Source organism: Aplidium turbinatum, chromosome 14, assembly GCF_918807975.1.
Source record: "Aplidium turbinatum chromosome 14, kaAplTurb1.1, whole genome shotgun sequence".
Taxonomy (NCBI): Eukaryota; Metazoa; Chordata; class Ascidiacea; order Aplousobranchia; family Polyclinidae; genus Aplidium; species Aplidium turbinatum.
Window position 1 is genome coordinate 13,903,222 of NC_137485.1, and position 22,226 is coordinate 13,925,447.

The 22,226-nt window shown below is 37.1% G+C and overlaps 1 protein-coding gene across 3 annotated transcripts in view; it reads right to left on the reverse strand.

Moving 5' to 3' along the window:
* Nucleotides 1-226: 226 nt before the first annotated feature.
* Nucleotides 227-22,226, reverse strand: part of LOC145783527 (uncharacterized) — a 33,678-nt gene continuing 11,678 nt past the window's right edge. For 2 of the 3 annotated variants that reach the window (XM_082595416.1, XM_082595417.1), the window contains 12 exons: nucleotides 21,409-21,463; nucleotides 10,037-10,110; nucleotides 9,446-9,580; nucleotides 8,833-8,973; nucleotides 7,893-7,980; nucleotides 7,109-7,226; nucleotides 6,290-6,501; nucleotides 6,005-6,088; nucleotides 5,484-5,598; nucleotides 4,923-4,999; nucleotides 2,224-3,212; nucleotides 227-1,483 (listed from right to left, as the gene is read on the reverse strand). In XM_082595416.1, coding sequence (XP_082451542.1) covers nucleotides 1,369-1,483; nucleotides 2,224-3,212; nucleotides 4,923-4,999; nucleotides 5,484-5,598; nucleotides 6,005-6,088; nucleotides 6,290-6,501; nucleotides 7,109-7,226; nucleotides 7,893-7,980; nucleotides 8,833-8,973; nucleotides 9,446-9,580; nucleotides 10,037-10,110; nucleotides 21,409-21,463 — 2,203 coding nt within the window. In that variant the 3' untranslated portion in view covers nucleotides 227-1,368. The remainder of the gene's footprint in view (nucleotides 1,484-2,223; nucleotides 3,213-4,922; nucleotides 5,000-5,483; nucleotides 5,599-6,004; nucleotides 6,089-6,289; nucleotides 6,502-7,108; nucleotides 7,227-7,892; nucleotides 7,981-8,832; nucleotides 8,974-9,445; nucleotides 9,581-10,036; nucleotides 10,111-21,408; nucleotides 21,464-22,226) is intronic. The other variant, XM_082595418.1, reaches the window with a different exon arrangement.

Consider the following 22,226-nt stretch of genomic DNA (forward strand, 5'->3'; position numbering starts at 1 on the left):
CGTCATAGTCTGACTAATGATGCAAATGACGAAACCAGGACATGACAGTTCAAACACCGATTGCCGGTCAAAGTGCATTTGCACTAATTATTGGCTACACGCAGTTAAAACATACATTAAAATTAAGCAATATAGTGCTGTATGTTTCTGGGCAGCCGATTGTAGCATCGAATAGACAGCGATAGACACGTGTTACACGTGTTCGCTGTCTATTCGATGCTACAATCGGCTGCCCAGAAACTTATCGTTTATTAGTGGCTAGCGTGGAAGCTACACCGTTATGGTTAGCGAAGCGTTACTGCTGCTCGCTGTACTAGCGAGTGATCAGCCTTGTGCTGATGGCCGGGAAGAACACCCCTTCTTCACATAGTGCTGTATGTTATTTTACGCTGATTACACGTATCAAAACGTCATGAGAACAAGTGTTTTCAATTAATCAAGTGAACAACATTTCGTTATGATGACAATGATTTCTGAGTGATACTTGTCTGAAAATACAAAACAGACCTCAAAACACAACTTGATGTGTGCAAAGAAAAACGTTGATATGATGAGCGAAGCAGAAAAGTTTTGTGTTTAAAACGTATTTACTAAAGCTGTAGTATTCGTTCTATAACACAGTACAGCTGCAAATGTAATTTAAATATGCAGGTACTATATTCACACTTCAGAGACAAAAAAAAAATTCTTTTGGTTTTTGCTTGAAGTTCCAAAAGCCCAAAGAAACTACAATGCTTGCATGCTAATTATTGACAAAAAATAAAAATCTGAACAGCAAATATGGATGCACAGTACGTATACAATACAACACTGCTGAACCAATCCCAGTGAAAAAACAGCTTCCAAAATCCGTCGTTCTTACATTGATTCAACGTCTTCAAACTTTGAATCAATGTAAAAGTATGGACTTTGCTAGCCGGGACAGTGGAAACAAACTTAGTATGTCGTGTGGTGATAGTTCCTTGATTGATGTTTAAAATTCAAAAACAAATACAAATGATACATTTCATGCAAAATAGTACATCGCTCTCCTTATGAAGTTAAATTTGGATGTTTGTTTCAATGTGAGTGATATTTCAGCGGGGATATAAATTATAAAGCTTTCTCTGTGTTGGTAAAAAGCTAATCTTTGATAACTCTTTGGACAAGGTTGGACGACCGTTGAAATGCCATATGAATCTATTTAATACAAAAATTGCAAGACTGTAAACATAAAGTGTGATTATGCTTAACTATGAGTGTTCTGAGCATCATCTCTGTCAGCATCATGGAATGGAAACTCTTTCTTGGTGATTGTTCTTACAATTGATGTGTTTTGACAATAAATAAACTAAAACCGTTTCAGAGATCTAAAGATCGACCTTCTTCCTACTCTTTAGCGTCAGAAGCGACAGGCGTGCTTCCGTTTGTCATGCTGTGCTTGCCAACTGGGGTGGAGGGAGCAGGTTGATCGTCTTCAACAGTCATGGCTTCCGAAGCAGGCCTAAAAGATTTGCGTGTGGTCAGATTTGTAGTTTAAGCATTGCCTGTAAACAAGTTGTACGAAAACCGGGGCTGTGGAGTGGGAGTCGAAAGAATTTTGGCATGTCCGGAGTCGGAGTCGTTGAAAAAAAGGCCTACTCCGACTTGATACAAAACGCTGAACAATAAGATTTTTGTTTGCAATCTTTTTTCACTATATTTTTTCTTGTTCTCTATATTAGGTTACGCTTTTAAAGTTTACTAGAAAATAGAAGTGTTTCGTTTCAATTTAAATTTCGTTTCAATTTCGATCGCATCTTGAGTAAACTTAAATTTAAAAATATAAAAAGACAAAAACTTAAACAAATCTGATAACCCTCTAAAATCCAGTAAATTGTTAAAAATGAAAGAATGTTAGATGTGAGAGATGGAGTGAAAAAAGTAAGAAAAACTACTAATCCAACAGTAAAGATAAATGGCATCAGTGTCAAAGATAGAAAAACCAAGCAAAAATCAAACTCAGATACATCAAGTAAAAGTGGCTTCAAGTTTTTAATATACTTGCTTACTCAAAGTAAACTTATAAAAACCTAAAGTTATATGAGGTATTTCAAAGCAATAGAAAAGGAAACGACTTGGGATCGCTATCACGCCACTACAACGTTCTATAACTATTAAACTTAGCATCAAAAGAAGTTGCAGAGAGTCAAGCTAGGAGTGTAAAAGAGGCACAGCACACTTTACTTGTGCGACACCTGGTACCTTGTTGCAACGAACCTTGCAGTAGACTCTTCCTCTTCAAGGTTTTGGGACTCGTTCGCAGGAGGATTGTCATCATCCTTAGTCGACGACGTCTCGTCGCTCTTTTCATTTTTGTCGGCTTCCTCAGCGTCATCGGGCGCTGGAATGTCGGCGCCGTCGGCTTCAGATCTCGGTGATGCTGGAAGAGCTGTTACTGCAACTTCCGCAGCATCATTTTCGGCTTCCGAAGTTGCTGGTTCTTCTTCTCTTGGTTTCGGTGAGGATGGAGTTACGGAAGCTTTTCTGTCAAGGTGTTCATCTTCAACTTTATTTGATTCTACATCTTCTCCTCTCACTTCCTCTGTCAGTTTTTCTTCCTGCGTGTCTTCAACAAGGGGTGTTGTACCCTCAGAATTGTTTGATATTTTATCAATTCCGTTTAAAATTGAAACATTTTCTCCTTCAGTCGAAGGTACATCCTGAGTTGAATCCGATGTTTGATTTAATTCCCTATCATCCTCTGCAGGATTCAACTTGTCCGGTGATGAAGATACCTCATTGTCTGTTTTCTCGGAGGAAAGAGGTTCATTCTCTGTCGGTGAAACAACCGGCGAAGAGCCAGATTCATCTCTGTCAGCAGGAAGATCTTCAGCTGCATCTTCATGGTGTGGGTCACCATCAACTGATTGTCCAGTGACTGGATCATTCACAGCATTCTCTCCATCTACATCTTCCATTTGATTGGTACTTGGATCACTTTCTTCTTCAGCAACAACAGGAGCGTTATCGCTTTCGTCACCATTAACTGGTGGTGACACCACAGCAGCATCTTCTTCATCTTTATTCGAAGCAGTTTCGGGTTCCTGTGGATGGGCATCTTCCGGTGCAGTCACCGACTCTTTATCATCTTCAAGATCAATTGCTGCATTCCCAGTAACGATTACGTTTTCCGTAGATGATTCTTCATTATTTTGAAGAGGAGTATCAGCTTTAACATCTTCCTCATCCTCCTAAAATAATATTTTGTTTTAAAAATTTCAACATTTTTGTTTTACATCCATGCTTTTTAAATGGGATTTCCGAATATCTTCCGCTAAGTTTATCTTCAGCTGTTTATGTGAAAGCAATAGCGATAATTTGGTATCGAAACTATATTATGACATCACAATATATTAGAGCAAGAGCACCATTGAGTGGCCATCTACCAAAAGTTGCTTTTTTTTCTTTGCTGGTGACGAATGAAAATGGGCAACTCTCAGTCATAAGGTTAAGCGTATTATCATTGATGCCTGACAAACCTTTCGATTCAACAGCAATAACAACGGCTTTGAAAATTGCAATAAAACGGGGTAATTTGATGTTATGTTGGGAATGCAAAACTGGTTGCGAGATTTTGTTACGCAAGTAGATTTTTTTCGATACAACTGTATCCTCAAACAACCTCAACTTTATCTTTAGCAAAACTGGGTGGCATCTGACATCAATATTTATTCTAAAATATGACTGTAAATAAACACACATTTTTCCGATATTTTTTATCAATTTTGTTTTGTCTAGATTCTAGAATGATCCTGCTGACAGAAAATCTGTGAGATTAGACCATTCTTGTAGAAGTGAAGTTATTTCCAATTCATGTATTTCCAATTCATTATGTTATTTTCCAATTCATGTATTGAATCGGGCAATAAAAAACGATGGTTAAAGTTTGCTAAGTATGTAGAAAGTTGTGTTGGCAAAGCTGAAGAATAGTTTCAGGAAAAAATAAATTTGATCTCACGCAAAAATTGATTGTCTTCGGTATTTTTTGTCAAATTTGTTTTTCCTAGTCGTCGAATACAAGTTAAAAATATACTAAAAAGTCTAATTAACTGATTATGACCGGATTGAACTAAAGTAGCTTAGCTGTAATCACGCAAAAGTCCTCATCACTCCTGTAATATATAATGCTAAGGCTGCTCATTCATTTATTGATTGACTGCGACTATTAAAAATTGATCCCTGTGACGTCATTTTCGTCTACACCGCTGAAAAAACTCTCTCTCTCGACACAACACTAAGCCACTGCATCGATTTCGATATTCTCCTTCGGTCGACTCCATCTGGCGTTTAAGCTTTTAAACTTTCTCCTCTATTCGTCTTCAATCACGCACTCCGAGATGTGTCTGTTTAAATATCGGAAATTAACTACCCTTTTCATAAAGCAACGTCTTAAGATAGTACAGCAACGCAAAATTCAAATTCGTGGTTTGTATTAAATTGTCGGATAAATTCTGGGTTTAATTAAAGTAAAAACGTTTCTACGACACATGTCTTTCAATGCAACATGCCACAGTTTGCAAAATGTAACTCTATCATCAAGATTTTTCTATTTTTTTTTCTTTTAGTTTCATATATCTCAAGCGACATATATTTCCTTTGAGATGTAAGTAAAGTATAGTGCAATAGTAAATAGAATAGTGGTTGAATTAACAAACTGATTAGCTGAGAAGCAATGCAAACGTAATAAATTAGCCAAGATGTTCATAATTTCAAACGAAACACGCAACTGTCAGATAGAATTATTCATATGGGAGTAGTTTTAAGTTACGCAGTTTAATGGAAAAAATGCTATGAGTACTACTGCATGTTATTGACTGATTTTATTATAGTAGAGTGCAGTAAAAATTTAGCAGCGCAAATGTTGAAAGTTTCAACATGCATGTTACATGATCAATTTCTACCTGGTGTTTGGTTGCTGTTGTATCTTCGATGGCTGTTAGATCGGGCTCTCCTGCTCCAACGTCGGAAGGTGAACGGACTGAAAACAATCAGAAAATGAAAGTAGAACTCGAATAGATTAGAGGTCGGTTCTGGTAGAATTTCTATTGAGTCTACTGCACAACAAATTCTGCTTTAACTTGAAACATAATATTTTAGGAATGCTGTTACAAAGGTTAGATGCTGCAATATCCAGGCCCGGATTTAGAGGGGGGGCAGAGGATGCAGGTGCCCCGGGCCCCCCATCAGCTAAATTCGTCCCTGGCAATATCACATGGTAATCTGAGAAAACGCACCCATAAAAAAGCAAGATGAAAAGATGGCCGTTACCACGACCTGGTTGATATAAGTTATCTTTTATTACATCGCTTCAACATACGGCGACATACAAGATAGAAGCGACGACTAACCAATGTGTAGTACGATACGGCAACTAAGCAGTTCTTATACGAAACTGAGGTCGCTTAAGAAAAGGGTTATTTTATCACAGTCAAGCTGGTGCTACTTTTTTAGCTGTGTCTCACCTTCTTCAGTGACCTCTGGTGGGATCTCTTCACTTTGGTTGGGCTGCTCATCTTTCTCCTGGACTTCATCGACACGAGTTTCCGATTCAACTATGTCTTCCTCAATGTCAGGTATCTGTTTTAGACAAACAATAATTTCAGATGAGAACGATCTAACGTTTTTACACAATGCTCAATCAGTTGCAACTGTCAGTACAAGACTGCTCAAAACGAGCACTGAATTTGTAACATACACGAACAAAAACAGACCACATCTAACGATTACTGTAGGTCATCTTTTGACAGAAGGGAAGGCAGAAGATCACTATGGATGGTCAATTCGCAATGACGAGCCGCAAAATTGATAGTGAAAATCAAGAAAGGCATAACAACCGCCACGCTTGAGGGCATTTCTGGTGCAAACTTATCCACGATCACACTTTTATTGTGAGCTCAAGTTCAACCCACATTCCAATTTTCTTAGATTGATTGTCATCATCCAACTAATTTTCTTACAGATTGTTAAGGTAATATACACATACGTTTCGGTCCGAAGGATCACCATCTGGAATTGCATCGTCACGGGGAGAAGGAAGATGTTCTTCTTCCACTTCATCGGCAGGAACCTGTGTGTAAAGCAAACTTAAAAAAAAACATCAAGTATTTCGTAACACCAAAAATTAACATATTTTTTCAAAGATTGTTTAATGTTTATGTGAAATGCAAAAGTGAATAAACATAGATACGTGAAACTAATGTCATGAAAAAGTTTAAAAATTCTCAACTTAATTCACGATTTTTGAAATTTGTGCTCATAACCTACGAACCTGGTCGATTGGAAGATCCACTCGAGTGTCCTCATCTTCGTCTACTTCTTCCGCTTTGATGTGGCTTGAATTAGTTCTGAAAACGCCATCACTTTCTTCCGAAGGAGGATGAGGATCAGACAGAACTGTCGTGCTGTGGCCGCTGGCGCGCTTCACTTTAACCGGTTTGGCGTGGAAGACTGTTTCGCCTTCGTGTGTTGGAGGAGGTCCTCCTGAAGAAGAAAGATCGTCTATGATCGAAATGACTATCATCATCATATTATTATCATCCTCATCATCAACAATAATACCAGATTGACCTTCAACGACCATCACGTTTAAGTCATGTCTTGGTCGATGTCATTTGGCATATGCAGAGCAATTCAATTCTAATGGTTGTTGTTCTACATATTAAATCCTTTAATTCCGTCGTCGATAGTGAATTTCGCGAGATTAATCTGCAGTGGATTTATTGAAAAGCCAGCACAGCCTGATAAAGCAATCTTTCGATGTAATCTTGGAATGCACTATGTTGGAAATATGTGTCTCCATTGTTTTCAATTTAAAGCGGTATATTGCACTACCAGCGACAATACATTTACGCATACGTTACATTCCTGTGCGCTTATGTAGCACTAGATTGCAGTTACGCTATTACGTTAAGGTTTCGGTATGTTACAACCATAAATATCTACATGCTATGAGGTAAGAAACATATCTCGAAGATATATTAAATTTTAGTAGAATAGAATACTCTCTGTGAAACTGTGAAAAGATTGTTGCCGCTTAAACAAAAAGGAGTGTTTTGTTCTGCCAGAGCCTATCAAGATTTAAACACACCAGATGGTCTTTGAGGTTTGTACTTCTTGGTTTTAAGGGGTCGGTAACCAGTGGCGGCACTGGCCCCCATCACCGTGGTCTCCTCTTGCTGCTCTCTGTGATGCTTCTTCTGTTCGTACTGTGGATGTAGTACAATCACGAACATGTTAGACGTAATAATGTATGATTAATGCTAAACACAAAGTTCAGCAGGGCAACTTCAAGCAACTAACATTACCTCTGCCCAAGAAGCCTTTACAGTTTGTTTCAGCTAAGTGTGATAAATCAGATTCTTAACAACGTCAACAATGAACTTTGACCTTGTACGACACATCAAAATAACCTTTTTCTTTATTCTACTCGAATAAGAATTTTCTGAAGATTCCACTTTTAAGTGAAACTAGCTGTGTAAGTTTTTTAGACAGTGGTGATTTTAGTTAGTTGGTTTTTAGGTTGGTAATTTTTAGAATACAATACATCAGACTTTCCTGATAACAAAAATAAGGAATATTGAAATATCATGAGTAATCACTTTGAAGAATACATGATTTCCAAACACGCTTACAAACTGGGTTCGCTGCTGAAGAAGACTGGGTGGAAAATAAGATAAAAGTGGTGTAATTACATAATAACGCAACATTATCAGATTTACTGCTAATTACCCGAAGCTTTTTTGACTTCACTGAAGTCGTGATTTGAGGCTGCAGATGAAGAGATTTTACAGATAGAAAGGAAGTGCGAATATTTTCCAACATAATTTCCCTACTAATGTGCGACAATAACTTGCGCTCACTACAGAACTCACCATCTTGGTATAGCTTTGCTCTCCTTCTTCTCTGGGAGAGGGTTTGAACTTCGATGCTTTTTTGATGGGAGGTAAGGGCTGGTGGTGCCTAAAAATCAGTATATTCAGTAGTATATGGCAGTGGCGTAGCCAAGGGGGGGGTTTTGGGGGTTACAACCCCCCCTTAGGCACGCGTGTGACGTCACGATATTGAGAATGATGCTTTCAGTCTAAAAAAAATTGCCTAATTTTAAACAAAATTGCATTAAAAAAGCAAGTTTTGCCAATACCAAACATTCAAACATCTCAGCCAGGAATTAGCAACAAGAAAACACAGAGACTTAGCTTTTTTTTCCGAAAAATGCCGAAGAAAACATGATCTTATCCTTTTGCTATGCTACCGGACAGCACCATTTTACAGGAATATTCGTACCCACATTTTTGTTGAAAATGCTCTCAGAATGCACCAAATTCAAAGTAATTTTTCAAAATTTTCTGGGGGAGATCCCCCAGACCCCCCGCCGTTGGGTGGTCAAACCCCCCCCTTTCAAAATTCCTGGCTACGCTACTGGTATATGGTAACAATTTTGTGGGTATATTGACATTAACATCTATTTATTTACATCTCATTTGTTTATTGACATTGTAGGTAAGGCCATCGACAAAATATTAATAGAGTGTTGTTGTTTGTTTAAATTCCACCACAAAAGTATCCTTAAAAATGTCCTCACATCTTAGTTTCAGACAAGTGATTAAATGAAAATTTCAACCCCTGTGTCAAAGGAAATTCATTGTAAAAGACAACAAATTGTAAAAGCATTCCTTCTTAAACTGTAAATTGCAACATATCAACAAAAACACTATAACTAATGCAACAAAATTAGTGCAAACAATAATAATCAAGTAAAACTTTATTCTGCAATTATAGTAATTACAAGGTAATGATAAAGTGTCTACTCACGTTTTGCGCGGCGAATGCGATCCTTTGTGCATTTCACCATAGGGAAACTTTTTCAACTTTTCTGTACCTACTGCAACGTAATAGTGCCCGTTTTCAAGCTCAGAAGGGTCTCCAAGAAGTCGAAAGTTCATGTCGTACAACCTGCGAGAAACATTAGCAGGGATTTTCATTTCAGCGACATTTCAAAACGTTTAGGTTGATAACCATCAAGTACAATAGTGGATAAAAAGTTAAGTTATGGCGTGTGTTTGGTTGCACAGCTTCGAAAAATACACGCAAACCTTAGACGAGGATTGCATTTTGTACCAAGCAATTTTTTCTGTAATGGTTATTCTGCGATGGTATAAAAGATTCCCGAATCCCGAACAGAGTGGGGCAGAAAAACTAAGCCACCACGTTTAGAAGTTAAATATCAAACTTTAAAAATCACGTCAATCACTAGTTATCTTTAACATACGTTCTGAGAAACAAAATATAATGTTGTTGGCTGCAGAACACCATTTAGTCACTACTTCAAATGCAAGATGGCTGTCATCATAAGAATTTTCAGTATTACAGGTTTTACTACTACATCCCACACAAAGCCATTTTTGATAGAAAAACTCTACTATACTTTCTAACTGCTTGGCCAGTTCTCAAGCTGATTTTCTCCGTGATTTCTCCAAGAACAAGATCCCACGTCTTCATGCATCTTGGGATGAGGAGGAGACGCAGAGCAGGAGCATTGATGTCACCGTTCCCGTAAACACTGGCAACATCAATAATGGTGTCTATCATTACATAATCTCCACTGCCCAATGCCCAGCGCAATGTCATTGAAGCGCCTAATTTAAGGTCTGCGATAATAAATCATATTCTTTTGACAGCGTACTCCGTAGAGTACCACAGTTGTAGCTTCACCCTACTGTTAGTTCAGCTATAAAACATCCTCTGTCTTGATAAATAATGATATAGTAGCATTCTGCAGTCATCTTTTGAACGTTTGATATTTACATTGTATTTACGTTATATTATTATTGATATTTAAGGAAATACATTGATATTTCATTACCACCAAACGTTATCAATGAGCAATAAACAGAAAAGCTAAACAAAAAGAAATGCAAAAGTAAGCGGGATTACTAGCAAAGCATCCTTTGCGAAGGGTCTGTGGTTCAGATAAACGATTTTGAAACTGCTCTTTACCGATTAAAAACATACTTACAATATTTGGCAAGGGTCTTTCACGTACTTGCGCCACCTAGCAGATACATTCATCCTGTTGTGGCTGAGTTTTATCTGCGAGTAAAATAACTTCGAATTGAAACCTCTCAACTTTTAAACCGATAGTGATAAAATGTTGAAATGCAAGCGCTGAGAAATCAACTATCAGCTTCTTTATTTGAGTGTTCAGTTCTGAAACTGTGAAATATTTTTTTACTATCCAAAACAACATGCATTTGCCTGGACAAGATATTACTAGCCGGCTGATAGAAAATGACCAAGGAAATACAGAGGAAAGGTAATGAACTGTTGTATATTAAGAAGTAATTACGACACGAAAAATAACTTTTCAAATGTCAACGTGGTGCCAATTTGGTGTTTCTAATATTTCGGAAAACTGATACAGCGCAAATTGAAACCGCATGAAAATTTGATCCGGTCTGATTGAGATATCTTTTTGTAAAATAGTAACCAGATAGGTAACCAGCTCTTACAAGTAGGCTGCTAAAATAGTAACCAGGTCTTACAGGTAGGCTGTTGCAGTATCAATAACAGTAGAAACACCTTACGCTTGAAACGATAAGCTGTTTTTTTTTTTTTTTTAATTTAGCAACTTAATGGCATCTGTTCACTGCACAGGAAAAATAAATCATTTATATACTATTTTTGTTCTTAAACTTCAGTCATAGATCACTCCGGAAAAAGCTTACAAAAGCTAAAATAAGCCAGAAAAAGAACAGCCGAGCAGTTTAAAGCGATAGGAAGACTATCAAATCATAATTATAGCCATTCTAAGTCTGAAAAACTGCTGCAAGCGAAGCAAGGTAGCCTACTACCATTCTTCATACGTGACAAACAAAGCATACAACAATCACATTATTTGAACAATTTTGTTGTAACTTCCATCTGATGTTTCTCGGCAGTCGAGTGTAGCAAGAATTGACAGCGATAAACAGGTGTTTCACCAGGAGGCTGAACTCGTCAGTATCGCACCACTAATTCATGCCACTGCTTTTTGTCGAAAAAAAACGGACATCTTATGACGCTACATTGCTTCCCTATGATTGCTGCTTGGGGACACTTACTTTGTCATACATCTGAAGTTTCTGCATTAAAATTTTTCTTTTTAACAATATGTGATCATCAGGCCGCCATTTTCCATTCTTATATGACTCCATAAAAGTTTGCGTAACACTTCAATAACAAACCGCCTTACAAAAAGGAACAATTCTCTGCTCATGAATCAACGTGAAAACTGAATTCAATGCTTCCACAATTGTTGCTTTCTTGAACGAACTGGTTTAGAGTGGTTAATTCTCATCAGCAGTGGGCCTCTAGCAAAAACCTAAATACTTCAGCCTAGGCAAAGTTATTTTTTAGTCTTTTCCAAAGCTGGCAGTTTAATGATAGCTCAAACATTAGGCATCAAACAAAAATTAACCTTTGCGTATAAATGAACGAACAATCTGACCAACAAAGCCGCTTAACAAGTTGTACGTACGTAGTAAACTCAAGGGCGTTAAGCACATCAAACCCCTTCGAAGTTCTTTTTAAAAATTGTGATTAACCTGATTAACTGGTTTGAATTCAAGGCTTTGGAAGCCACTCAACTAGCGTGATTGGATAAGCACACTTCATGCCAGGTTAAAAGCCTAAAGAGAAGTGATATCTTGAACGAGTTACTTTAATTAATTTGTCGCTTTACATTTTTTTCTCTTTTTTAGTTCTTTTGGTAAACCAGCAGATAACTGAAGCTTTAAACATTCTCAAAACTTTGAACAATGTAATCTCAAAAAATGAATTTCAAAATTGAACATGATAGGCTATACTTCATCACGGGTGAGGGATTTTCTGAACTTTTCTACTTGAATCTAAATATCGTAAAGCAGGCCACATGTAATTGCATTATTACCTATTACGCATAGATCAAGAAGACCCAAGATGCAGACGTGCATTAAAAACTCTTTAAAAAAGATGTTTAAATAGTAAATTTGTGGACATTTGTATTCTAAAACATTGTTTGAATGACAGCTGTGAGGTCACCCTGTGTTGTCGCGGAAGCGATATAATCAAAACTAAGAGCTTTTTAAGTGTTAAGTGAGGCTTCCCCGAGTTTTTAACGGGCCGGTGGAGTGAGCCACCACTCCACTATCCGCTACGCTACTCAATGTGCTTTAGTTTTCTTTACAAAACATAGTTCCAGTGGGATTCATCGCATCGAACAACAGAAATCCTGACGAAACTAAGGACGAAATGAAATGAAACAATAAACACTCTCCATACAAAACAAGCCGTTTAAATGTCATATGAATCTTATTGAGTCATTGTTGTTGGTTTTTTCACACCCCATGCATGGTGGCACTGGCATATGTGACGTTTTTCACAAACCCATAGCCTATAGCGCAGTGCAAGTCGATGCAGAACAACGCAGTACTCACTCACCCGGGAGTATCAGATAATATTTCGTTTCTAACGCTAGATGCAAGTGTATTTTCAGTATTGAGATAGTATTTCGTTTCTAACGCTAGTTGCAAGTGTATTTACAGTATTGAGATAGTATTTCGTTTCTAACGCTAGTTGCAAGTGTATTTCAGTATTGAGATAATATTTCGTTTCTAGTGCTAGTTGCAAGTGTATTTTCAGTATTGAGATAGTATTTCGTTTCTAACGCTAGTTGCAAGTGTATTTTCAGTATTGAGATAGTGTTTCGTTTCTAACGCTAGTTGCAAGTGTATTTCAGTATTGAGATAATATTTCGTTTCTAGTGCTAGTTGCAAGTGTATTTTCAGTATTGAGATAATATTTCGTTTCTAGCGCTAGTTGCAAGTGTATTTTCAGTATTGAGATAATATTTCGTTTCTAACGCTAGTTGCAAGTGTATTTTCAGTATTGAGATAATATTTCGTTTCTAACGCTAGTTGCAAGTGTATTTTCAGTATTGAGATAATATTTCGTTTCTAACGCTAGTTGCAAGTGTATTTTCAGTATTGAGATAATATTTCGTTTCTAGCGCTAGTTGCAAGTGTATTTTCAGTATTGAGATAATATTTCGTTTCTAACGCTGGTTGCAATTGTATTTTCAGTATTGAGATAGTATTTCGTTTCTAACGCTAGTTGCAAGTGTAGCCTACAGTATTTTCAGTATTGAGATATAGTAATAGTGTTTCAGCAGCCCAAATGAGAATATAAAGCATTCTGTAAGGATAAACTCCATTAAGAGACATTGCGCACACTTGTACTGTGTGATTATTCACACTTCACAAGACAGCCCCAATTGTGTTAACGTTAACCAACTATTTAAGCACGCTCTTGAATGGTCTACTGTCTACTCGAAAAAAATTTAAACCGTGATCCCATTAGTTCTACTTAAAATCCTAAATGTATTTAAACAAAAAAATTAGTTAATCCCTAATCTTCATCAACTAAGCTTCAAATGCACTGAGAAGCGCTTGACTGCGTCGAAAAAAACGTTTAGCGTCGTGGTTCTCAATCTTTTTTAACCCAGGCCTCACTTTGCTTTTGTAAAATGTTTCGTGTCCCCCAGAGCAACCGCCGAGAGTATTCTTTTTCTCTGAGTCATTGTAATGCATAGATAGACCTACTATGTGATACGAATTACCAGGGGCATAGCCAGTACAAAATTTCGGGGGAGGGGAATAATTTGGCATGTTTTTGCATATGTGAGTGAACCCGGAAACGAGTCACCGAAAGCGGAGCACCCATACAGGAGCTTCTCCCAGAACAATACCCTGAAATTGCGCATTCTGAGAGTACTTTCAGCCTAAATCAATAGTAAAACATTGTCAAATATTGCTGTAACAGAATGTGAAATGTTTATTTGAAATATTTCAGGGGGGAGCAATTTCCTCCTTTGCCCCTCTGACTAAGCCCCTGCTAATTACAGTATATATGCGCAGGGTGTCCTGGTTTGGAGTTCACAAGTTTGCTACGCATTGACAAGCAGGTCAATAAGCGGCAAATACCATGAAACACTGGCCATCAGTAAACAAATTCTCGGGTTGATACCATTACCTACCAGTTTGAATGTAGCAAGTGCCTTTGCATTTCGTATTCTTAGCTTGATACGAAATACCATGCTAGTGATCAAGCAGGTCGATAAGTTGGTTCATTTTGTCTATAACCAACACGCGTCACTTGCCACGTTTCACGTTAGAAAACACTGGTCTAGATTAAAAATTTTGTAAATTGCAGGTAAGTCTAAATTTAAACACTACTTTTTAGATAAATTAATGAAAGAATACTGTATGGATGGACACAATATTTTGTTCGCACTTTGGTGTGTTGCAAAGTGAAAATGAATTGCGCCGTGTACATTAATTTTGGTCAATATAGACTTAATAACTTTATGCTTGCAAGGAAAACCACACAAGCCAAAATTTTCGACTTTGTTTTTCGTAATGACTGTAACACGAGCAGTTTGCTTACTGAGAATAAAACTGGCATTTTTTTCCTGCTTACGTAACATGAACAAAAATGGGAAGGATCATCATAAACCCGTCAAAAAATCTATAAACAAAATTGCAAAATGTAGTAAGATTTCAACGAAACTTTCTCAGCAAATCAGTATCCAGTGACCATGAAGCGGTACCGTGATAAACCAACGAAGCATCTCAAGGAGTAAAAGACAAAGAGCCACGCCCTGGACGCTTGAGCCGCGTCGAAGGTGGAGCAAAATGCCAAAAATCTGAAAAGTGGAAGACAATCAATGTGACAGAGTTCTCTTAGGACACATGACTCCCATCAACTTTGCAAGTCATCTGACAAAAGCACATCGCAATAAAATAATTTAGCCAGCAAGTCAGTCTTTTATTGCATTGATTCAACGTCTGCAGAAAGAGAACCCACCAGTTGAAGGCTTACAACAACAACATATCTCCTTTTTCGTGACCAATACACCAAGTAGACCAATACGTAAATTACATCGCGAAACATTTATTTACTAAAGAATTTGAAAACTTGTGCATTTTTGAAATGCACTATTGTGTACTATCAACTAAAACCAAATACCAAAATAATTAAAAAAGTAATGCGCACCATGTGTAAAATATTACTCATGGATATAGAATTTGAACTATGCTTGCAATAAATTTCTAAAGAAAAATGGCAAACAGAAGACGTAACCCTCTACTAGCTGTTCAATAACAATGGTTTTATAATAGGGAGGTAACATATACTTTCTAAAAACGTTTAAATTACGCTCAGTTTGATGGAAGTTGCTGAGGAGCAAGCTGTGGAGAAACTGGTACAACTTTATGAAAAGCGAGCATCTTTACTAAACATTTGAAAGTTAAAAAACACTGCATTTGTCACCATGCACTTGCAGTAGTACCACACAAATGCAAACCATACACTTATGGTTGTCATAGCGAAATGGCTATCACGTTACAAAGACAAAGCTGAGATTACACTACTGAGCCTCAGTGACGAATGAACAATTCATCTTTGAGTAGCAATTGTATCGTTTGCCTGTTCAGCCATTCAAGTAGGATTTGGAGTAATAACAAAAAGACAAAACACCTGGTGTTAACAAAACTCGTAGGTGAAGGTTCAGAGCTTTTCGATATTTTAAGCTACTAAAGTAAATCATAGCCTACCGACATTGATAAATCGAGAGACATTAAAATCTTAAAAAATAAGGCGCAGATCGATCGAACAAAATCTTTAACGCACTTGCAATATTGCTCTTTGTTGTACAATATTCAAGATAACACATTTTGATTCTTTCCTACGTGATAATCCTTCTGTAAATTGAAAGTGCTGGTGAGATTAATGTTTTTTTTCTGCCGAAACCGATCGTCGTCTACGTTTAAGCTTCTAGGGCCGAGGGTCTACCTTTTCTCAACCCAGGTTGTCGGTGTTTCTTAAACTACAGCAAGTGGCTACTTGAAAGCAGCCAACATAATGTTGAACGGAGTTAAAATCAAGAATATGCTTTCGCCAAACTATTTTAAGTTTAAAATAAAGTGAAACGATAAAAGCTCGTCCACCATCACATAACGTTCTTTACCGTTGTTGGATCGCTGTTGACAGTAGCGTTGATAGAGGGTAGTTAGGTACCCCCACTCGAGATAACTTTAGGAGCCCGAAACCTCTCCAATGGAACCGCAGGCTCGAAGAAACCGTCACGTTTTCGTTAACTATTGACTATTTAGTGAGTTTCATCCAATTCATATATTTTGGACACAACTCCTGCTTTTACACTTAGAGAAAACCAACTCTTTCCCCCGATGATTTACTGGTATTTTTTTTTCTTAGATTCTTTTATTGAGATGTCTTGTGTATTTCAGGAATTCTTGATTTGTGTGGCCCGTAGATCTCATCGGTACCTGGCCCACGCTATTTTCTCGTTGTCCCAGGCTGTTAATAGAACATTTGTTGCAGCCTAAAGTAAAAACTCCATTAGGCTTCAATGATTTGTGCACTGCAGAATAATTGCCGTTTGTACATCGCAGACCGCAGGTGATATTTCCACAGAGGAAGTTGCACTAGCAATGAAAGAGATAACTCTTAGCAAATGTACCTTTTGCATTTTGAGTATTCACAGATGTTATTTCAATGCAAATCTTATTTAGTGGTGCCGCATGCATTATAGATTTGCGGCTTTAAATCTAGACACCCGATCGCTATCTCAAGAGCAGTCTGGCTGTCATGGATTGTCATACATTCAAAGTAACGCAAAAAGATGTTTTAACAATGCAAAACTAAAAACAGGTCAAGCAAGACGTTCGAAAATACATTATCAATTGAAAGAGTAGCAACTCAACTTGTATATACAAATGATAATTTAGTTTTAAAACCGTAGGTGAATTATTTATATCCCTGAAGTCAATTTCAAAAGCACAAATAAACAAAAACTTAAGTGGGAAAGCAACAAACACTATCTGATACATTTCGATTACTGTTTAGGTTTTCTTTTTACATTTAGATTTTAAGAAAAGTATTCCACTTGTGCAGCACAATAACTGTGTACACAATTTAGGATTAGGGAATATTTGCGCGCAGACACTGTAAGCAATTTACGACTGCATGCACGAATAATGTAGGCTATGTGTAAGCAACAAAGTGAGATAAAATAATTTGAAAAGATCTGGCTAAATTAAAAAGTTTGAACATTAAAATTTTGTAACTTTTAAAGTGATTAAAGTAGAGAGAATAAATATACAACAATTATTTTTGAATTTAAAGAGCTAATATTGAAATTAGTGGATTGCGAGACATCCAGCCAGCAACGTTGGTTCAAAGTCTATCTCATTTGTTGGTAGGGGCACTGCAATCTGCGAAACAGGAGGGTCAACCACAAACAAAGTATCTACCCCTTGTCCATTCCATCCGGGCAGTGCAATAAACTTGCAATTGCAAGTTTCGGTTAATATCTTAAAGCTTGCTATGACCATAAAAAAATCTTCATTATCCACACGTTATTATGAAAACGAAAGCTTTTTATGTAGGCTACAGGTATAGTACTTCTGCTTTTTTGTACTGGTGTTTTCCCAAACTGTGCGGGAAAATGCAATTAATTTCCCTATTGTATTCATGGAAGTCGGTAACACTGTGTGGAGCTGTGTGAAGGCACAAGAGTGATGTAATCAGCTTTAATTTCAAGATTAGGGTGTTGCAAAACTCGTTTACTCATGCACACAACTCACTTGATTGACATTTGATACCACAAAGGTCTGCAGTCACCCATTGCAATATCCTAATTACAGCACCTATAATGTTTCATGCAATGCAAGTGTCGCTTGACGTGCCTCACAGTAAAAAAAACACGTTCAATCGTTAGCTTATCAAGGACAGAATCAAAGACTTTTTGAAAAGGAACACGCAATGCAACAGAAACAGATATGTGACAAAATGTCGCCAGAAGAATACAGTAGTAAAAAAGTCAATGTTGTATGGGATTCTTTTTCCTTTCTCAAGTCTTTTAAACGTTATTAGGAATCTACAAATTGACATATTTTTCCAGAGCAGGGTTGCAAACTAAAATGCCCTACTTGCTGCACCGGACAATCAGCCGCAGACACTCAAAAAGATTGCTCATTGGTCTGCGATTATTGCAGCAGGAGCTTGTGATTGGGTCCGCAATCCAGCCCCACTTGACCATTGCAAATTTCATAACGCTAACACAACACAGGTTATAAACTAAAGTAGTTGTAAGTGATCAGTGATCACGAAAATCACCTTTGAAGCATCTTTGACTCAAGTTATAAAACGCAACACGTGTCGTAGAGCATTTTTTTGTAGCGCAGAAATTAAGGGGAGAACAAAACTGTGAAGTGTGGAAGTCGCAAATTTGAAGCGCTTTTGTGTCAAAACGTTGCTCTGTAGGAAAACAGTACTAATACATACAACACACGAAATTCAGACATTGTAAAAGTTTCCCTGTCATGTTCATATACATACCAATGGTAATCTCAGATGGTGCGCTTCTTCAAAGCAACAGAGAACGGTGGTGGTTTAGTGTTTGTAAATTTATCAATCAAAGCATTACGTTACTCCACCATACACTGTCAATATGGATAGACCAAAGGATGACTTAAAAACGATACAGAAAACTGTTTTATCGTTCCACTTTATTATATTCTTGAATGCAGTAAATTCAATAAGAGAAAACTACTGCAACGCTCAGAACTTTCTTCAGTCTTAAAAAAAAAAGAACCATCAAAAATAACACAATTATTATGCCAAAACACAGTTTTTCTCAAATCTTCAATTGTAGCCTATTATTTATAAATTTAACACCAGAAATAATCTGCTTTAAAAGCGAGCGAAATGATGTTCAATTGTAAAAAATGTTAAACCTTGAATGTAAAATTACAACGCGTCAAAAAGGTTCACAAAATTTTAGCGTCAAAATGTATTTTTATAGGGAAAAAATTGAATTTAAAACGTTAAACAACTTTTGTTAAAAATACGACTGATAAACGCTCCACAATAATCAAAATTATAATTTAAAATCGGAGTACAACAGCCTCAGCTAAAATTCTTAACGACAGATGAGTAGGTTCTGATCACAGCCTCGGCAAAAAGTCTACCTCATCTAAGCTATCAACCAACCTCCAATTTCAGCAACATATTAAACCGTTCTGACTGGGAACAGAAGTAAACCTCAGCCAATTGAGCTTCATTACTGACAGACACCCGACTGCCATCTCAAAAATCTCATAATAACGACATATGAGCCTCTGGAGTGAACAGCGATGACCTTGCTCTGAACGGGCTAGCGCTGCAGTTCGTCTTCAGGTTAGACAGGAAAGGCAATCGATAATTTTCAATCCGCCAAAAGGACAGCAAGCAACACTTGATCAAAATTCGCAAAGCAATAAGAATAAGTGAAAAGGAAATTAACTTTAGACTGCGTTTGCAATGAAACCAATCATAAGAATTTTTTCCAAACTATCGAGTCATTAAATCGACGCTAATTAAAGTAGCCGAAAGAGCTTTATCAAATAGTTTCTCTAAAATTAGACTTGAAACTAAAGCATTATCTTTGGTCGATGATTAATTTATGCCTTTTACTTCTACTTACAGTAAAACTGTTCGTAACAAAATATTTTGAAATAAATGATGTTTTCGTCGTAAAAGTTGGATTCGCTTCAATTCAAATTATTTTACTTTTTGTGTAGAGATTTCGTTTCATTTCGAAATGCCTTGCGTGGAGTCAGTTTTCGCGTCGATCAAAACAAAACAGTAATTTTAAACAGCTTTTGTTGACTGCACCTTTCTGGTATAAAGTCTGCTTTGATACATGCAAATAAATCAGCACAATATTTCATGCAAGAGTTGCAAACTTAGCCGTGAAAAGAGCGGTGTTGCTACTTTGACCAATTGCCGCCCCGTATTGGCGGAGCATACGTTTCGGTATTGGCACATTGGTTTTTAACAGATTAGTGTTTACATTTTGGCATTAGTTAGTTGGACCAAAATAGACGAGGCCTAACACTAAAATGACTAAAAAGCAGCCCAAGTTCAATATAAGCCTTACAAAGTGGTCATCAAACTGATATTAAACATAGCACACGCCAAATTCTGTAAAAACATATTTTAAATATCACGATTGGTTAAGAAAACTTTCAGAATTAGCGCCAAGCAAGTTAACAAAAGTGCTGCTTTTTTCAAGGAAATGCCAAGGCAAAGTAACTTCAATTTTTGCTTCCAAACAAGACCTGATGATGCTGACAAACCAAAATTTAAGTTACCACCATTTGTATTTTAGAGCTTCGGTAAAAAAATCACGATGTTTTTGCTTCAGATGTTGTCGAATTAAACTTTTTATTTTGATGAGGACACGGTGCTGCGCCATAAGCGTTCGATTGTTTGTTTGCACTAATGATTAATTGCTTTGGTGTATGCCTTAGTAAAGTAAATGTGTTTACTGCTTGGTTTTATAAAAATTCTATTCAATATAATTATAAGGTCAATCAAGATAGAGCATTCAAAAAACAAACATCGCAAGATCCAAAATGTAGAAAAATCTTCTAATTTCGTTGCATAATCTATGATCGCCTGGTTGAATAGCGCACAATTTCTCATTTACTTTACTGAGGAGGTAACATCACACCGAAAAAAATTGATCTTTTTCGTCCTGACAGAATTCCTTTTTTCGATGCCTGCACGATACGTGCTCAACGGGGTATTCCGCAGATACCTTCCTTGTTAAAAATGCGAACACCGCAATAATTGAATGAAAAGTGATCTACCAGGTTTCAATTGATTGGGTCAGGTTTAATTAAATGAAAGGATATCCTGAGTGAATTACACTCAACTCTCAGCAAGCTAAAATCTCTTCTGTAAACCGTGCAGATAACTGATGGCTGAGTCCATGCATTTCAAACATTCAATTGATACAACTTGACAACAAAGTTACAAAGAAAAACGGAAGCAATTAGTCAATCGATATGCACCAACATTATACACAGAAAGGTGTTTTATGATCAAACATCAATATCACAGGGCAGGTTAAGCTTACTTCCAAGTCCTTTTAATGTAAGTCCGCAAGCAAGCATTCAATAAATGCAAATGTTACTTGCAATAAAAAAAACATTTTTTACAAGATAGAAATAACGCGTGACTTCGTGGACGAAGAAGCTTCAAGATCAAGCGGCGCTGGTTCGACTCTCGGGGTGTGCGCTTGAGTAACGCACATTCAGGACTGCTCTCCGCTCAGCGGCACCTAGTGAATAAAATAATTCCCCGGCAACAACACTTCAACAATCGGAAAACTTCACTCTGCCAAACTCGGTAACCGGCCTTGCGTCAAGAGCCTCTACAAGTATGCGAAACTACCAGGAATAACCTATCAAGGCGTTGTCAGTCCGAGAATAAAGATTCAAAAACCAAGCCAACCAAACTTACATCTAAGTAATTTCTTCTTGGCTGTGGACGTCTATTGCCTGCAATTCCTTGGTATCTAAACAAGAATACAGTACATTGCGTTTAACAAGAAAAAAAGAAAAGTTTTTTACTCTACTCATCTTCAAAAATGATACATTCGTCAGAAAGGGTCAGATTTATCTACAAGTTACCTACATTGCAGAAAACATAATGAAAACATTTTATTATGAGAAAGCTAGCCGTGTAGACCTTAAGTGCTTATCGTTGAGTATTAGACACTTCAAAGCCTCTATGACGTTTTCGAGATGGTGGTGAAAATGCTGGTCACGGCGAGTGAGCCTTGTCACTACAATGAGGTATGATCGTGCTTGCATTATTAAATCTGAAACTCGTATGTTCTCATGCATAGAAAATGCATGTGTCACTCGTGGCAACGCAAGAGCACCACCGCGCGGTAACCGGTTCAAAAAAGAAGAAAAATTCCACGTTTTAGAAGATTCTGAATGTTAGTTATTTTTTGTTATGAAATCACAAGCAGGATTTATTTTCATTACCATATAAAATACTGATCTTTTCAAAACCGCAGTAGCCACTATGAGCTTTCAAGCTTCTTTACCTGAGATTAAAAAATAAATAGTTTCATGGTTTCTTGTCGAAGCTATAAGCTGGGCTATCACAAAATGTTAAAGATCGTAGCCTACCGATCAGTTTCATTTTTAGATTAGTTTGTGTCTAGCCTGGAGATAGGCCTTTCTTTAATAGCAGCCGCTGTTAATCCTTTATAAAGCAAGATTACCTAACTTCCCCTAATTGTAAATGCATTTAAAAAACAAGATATT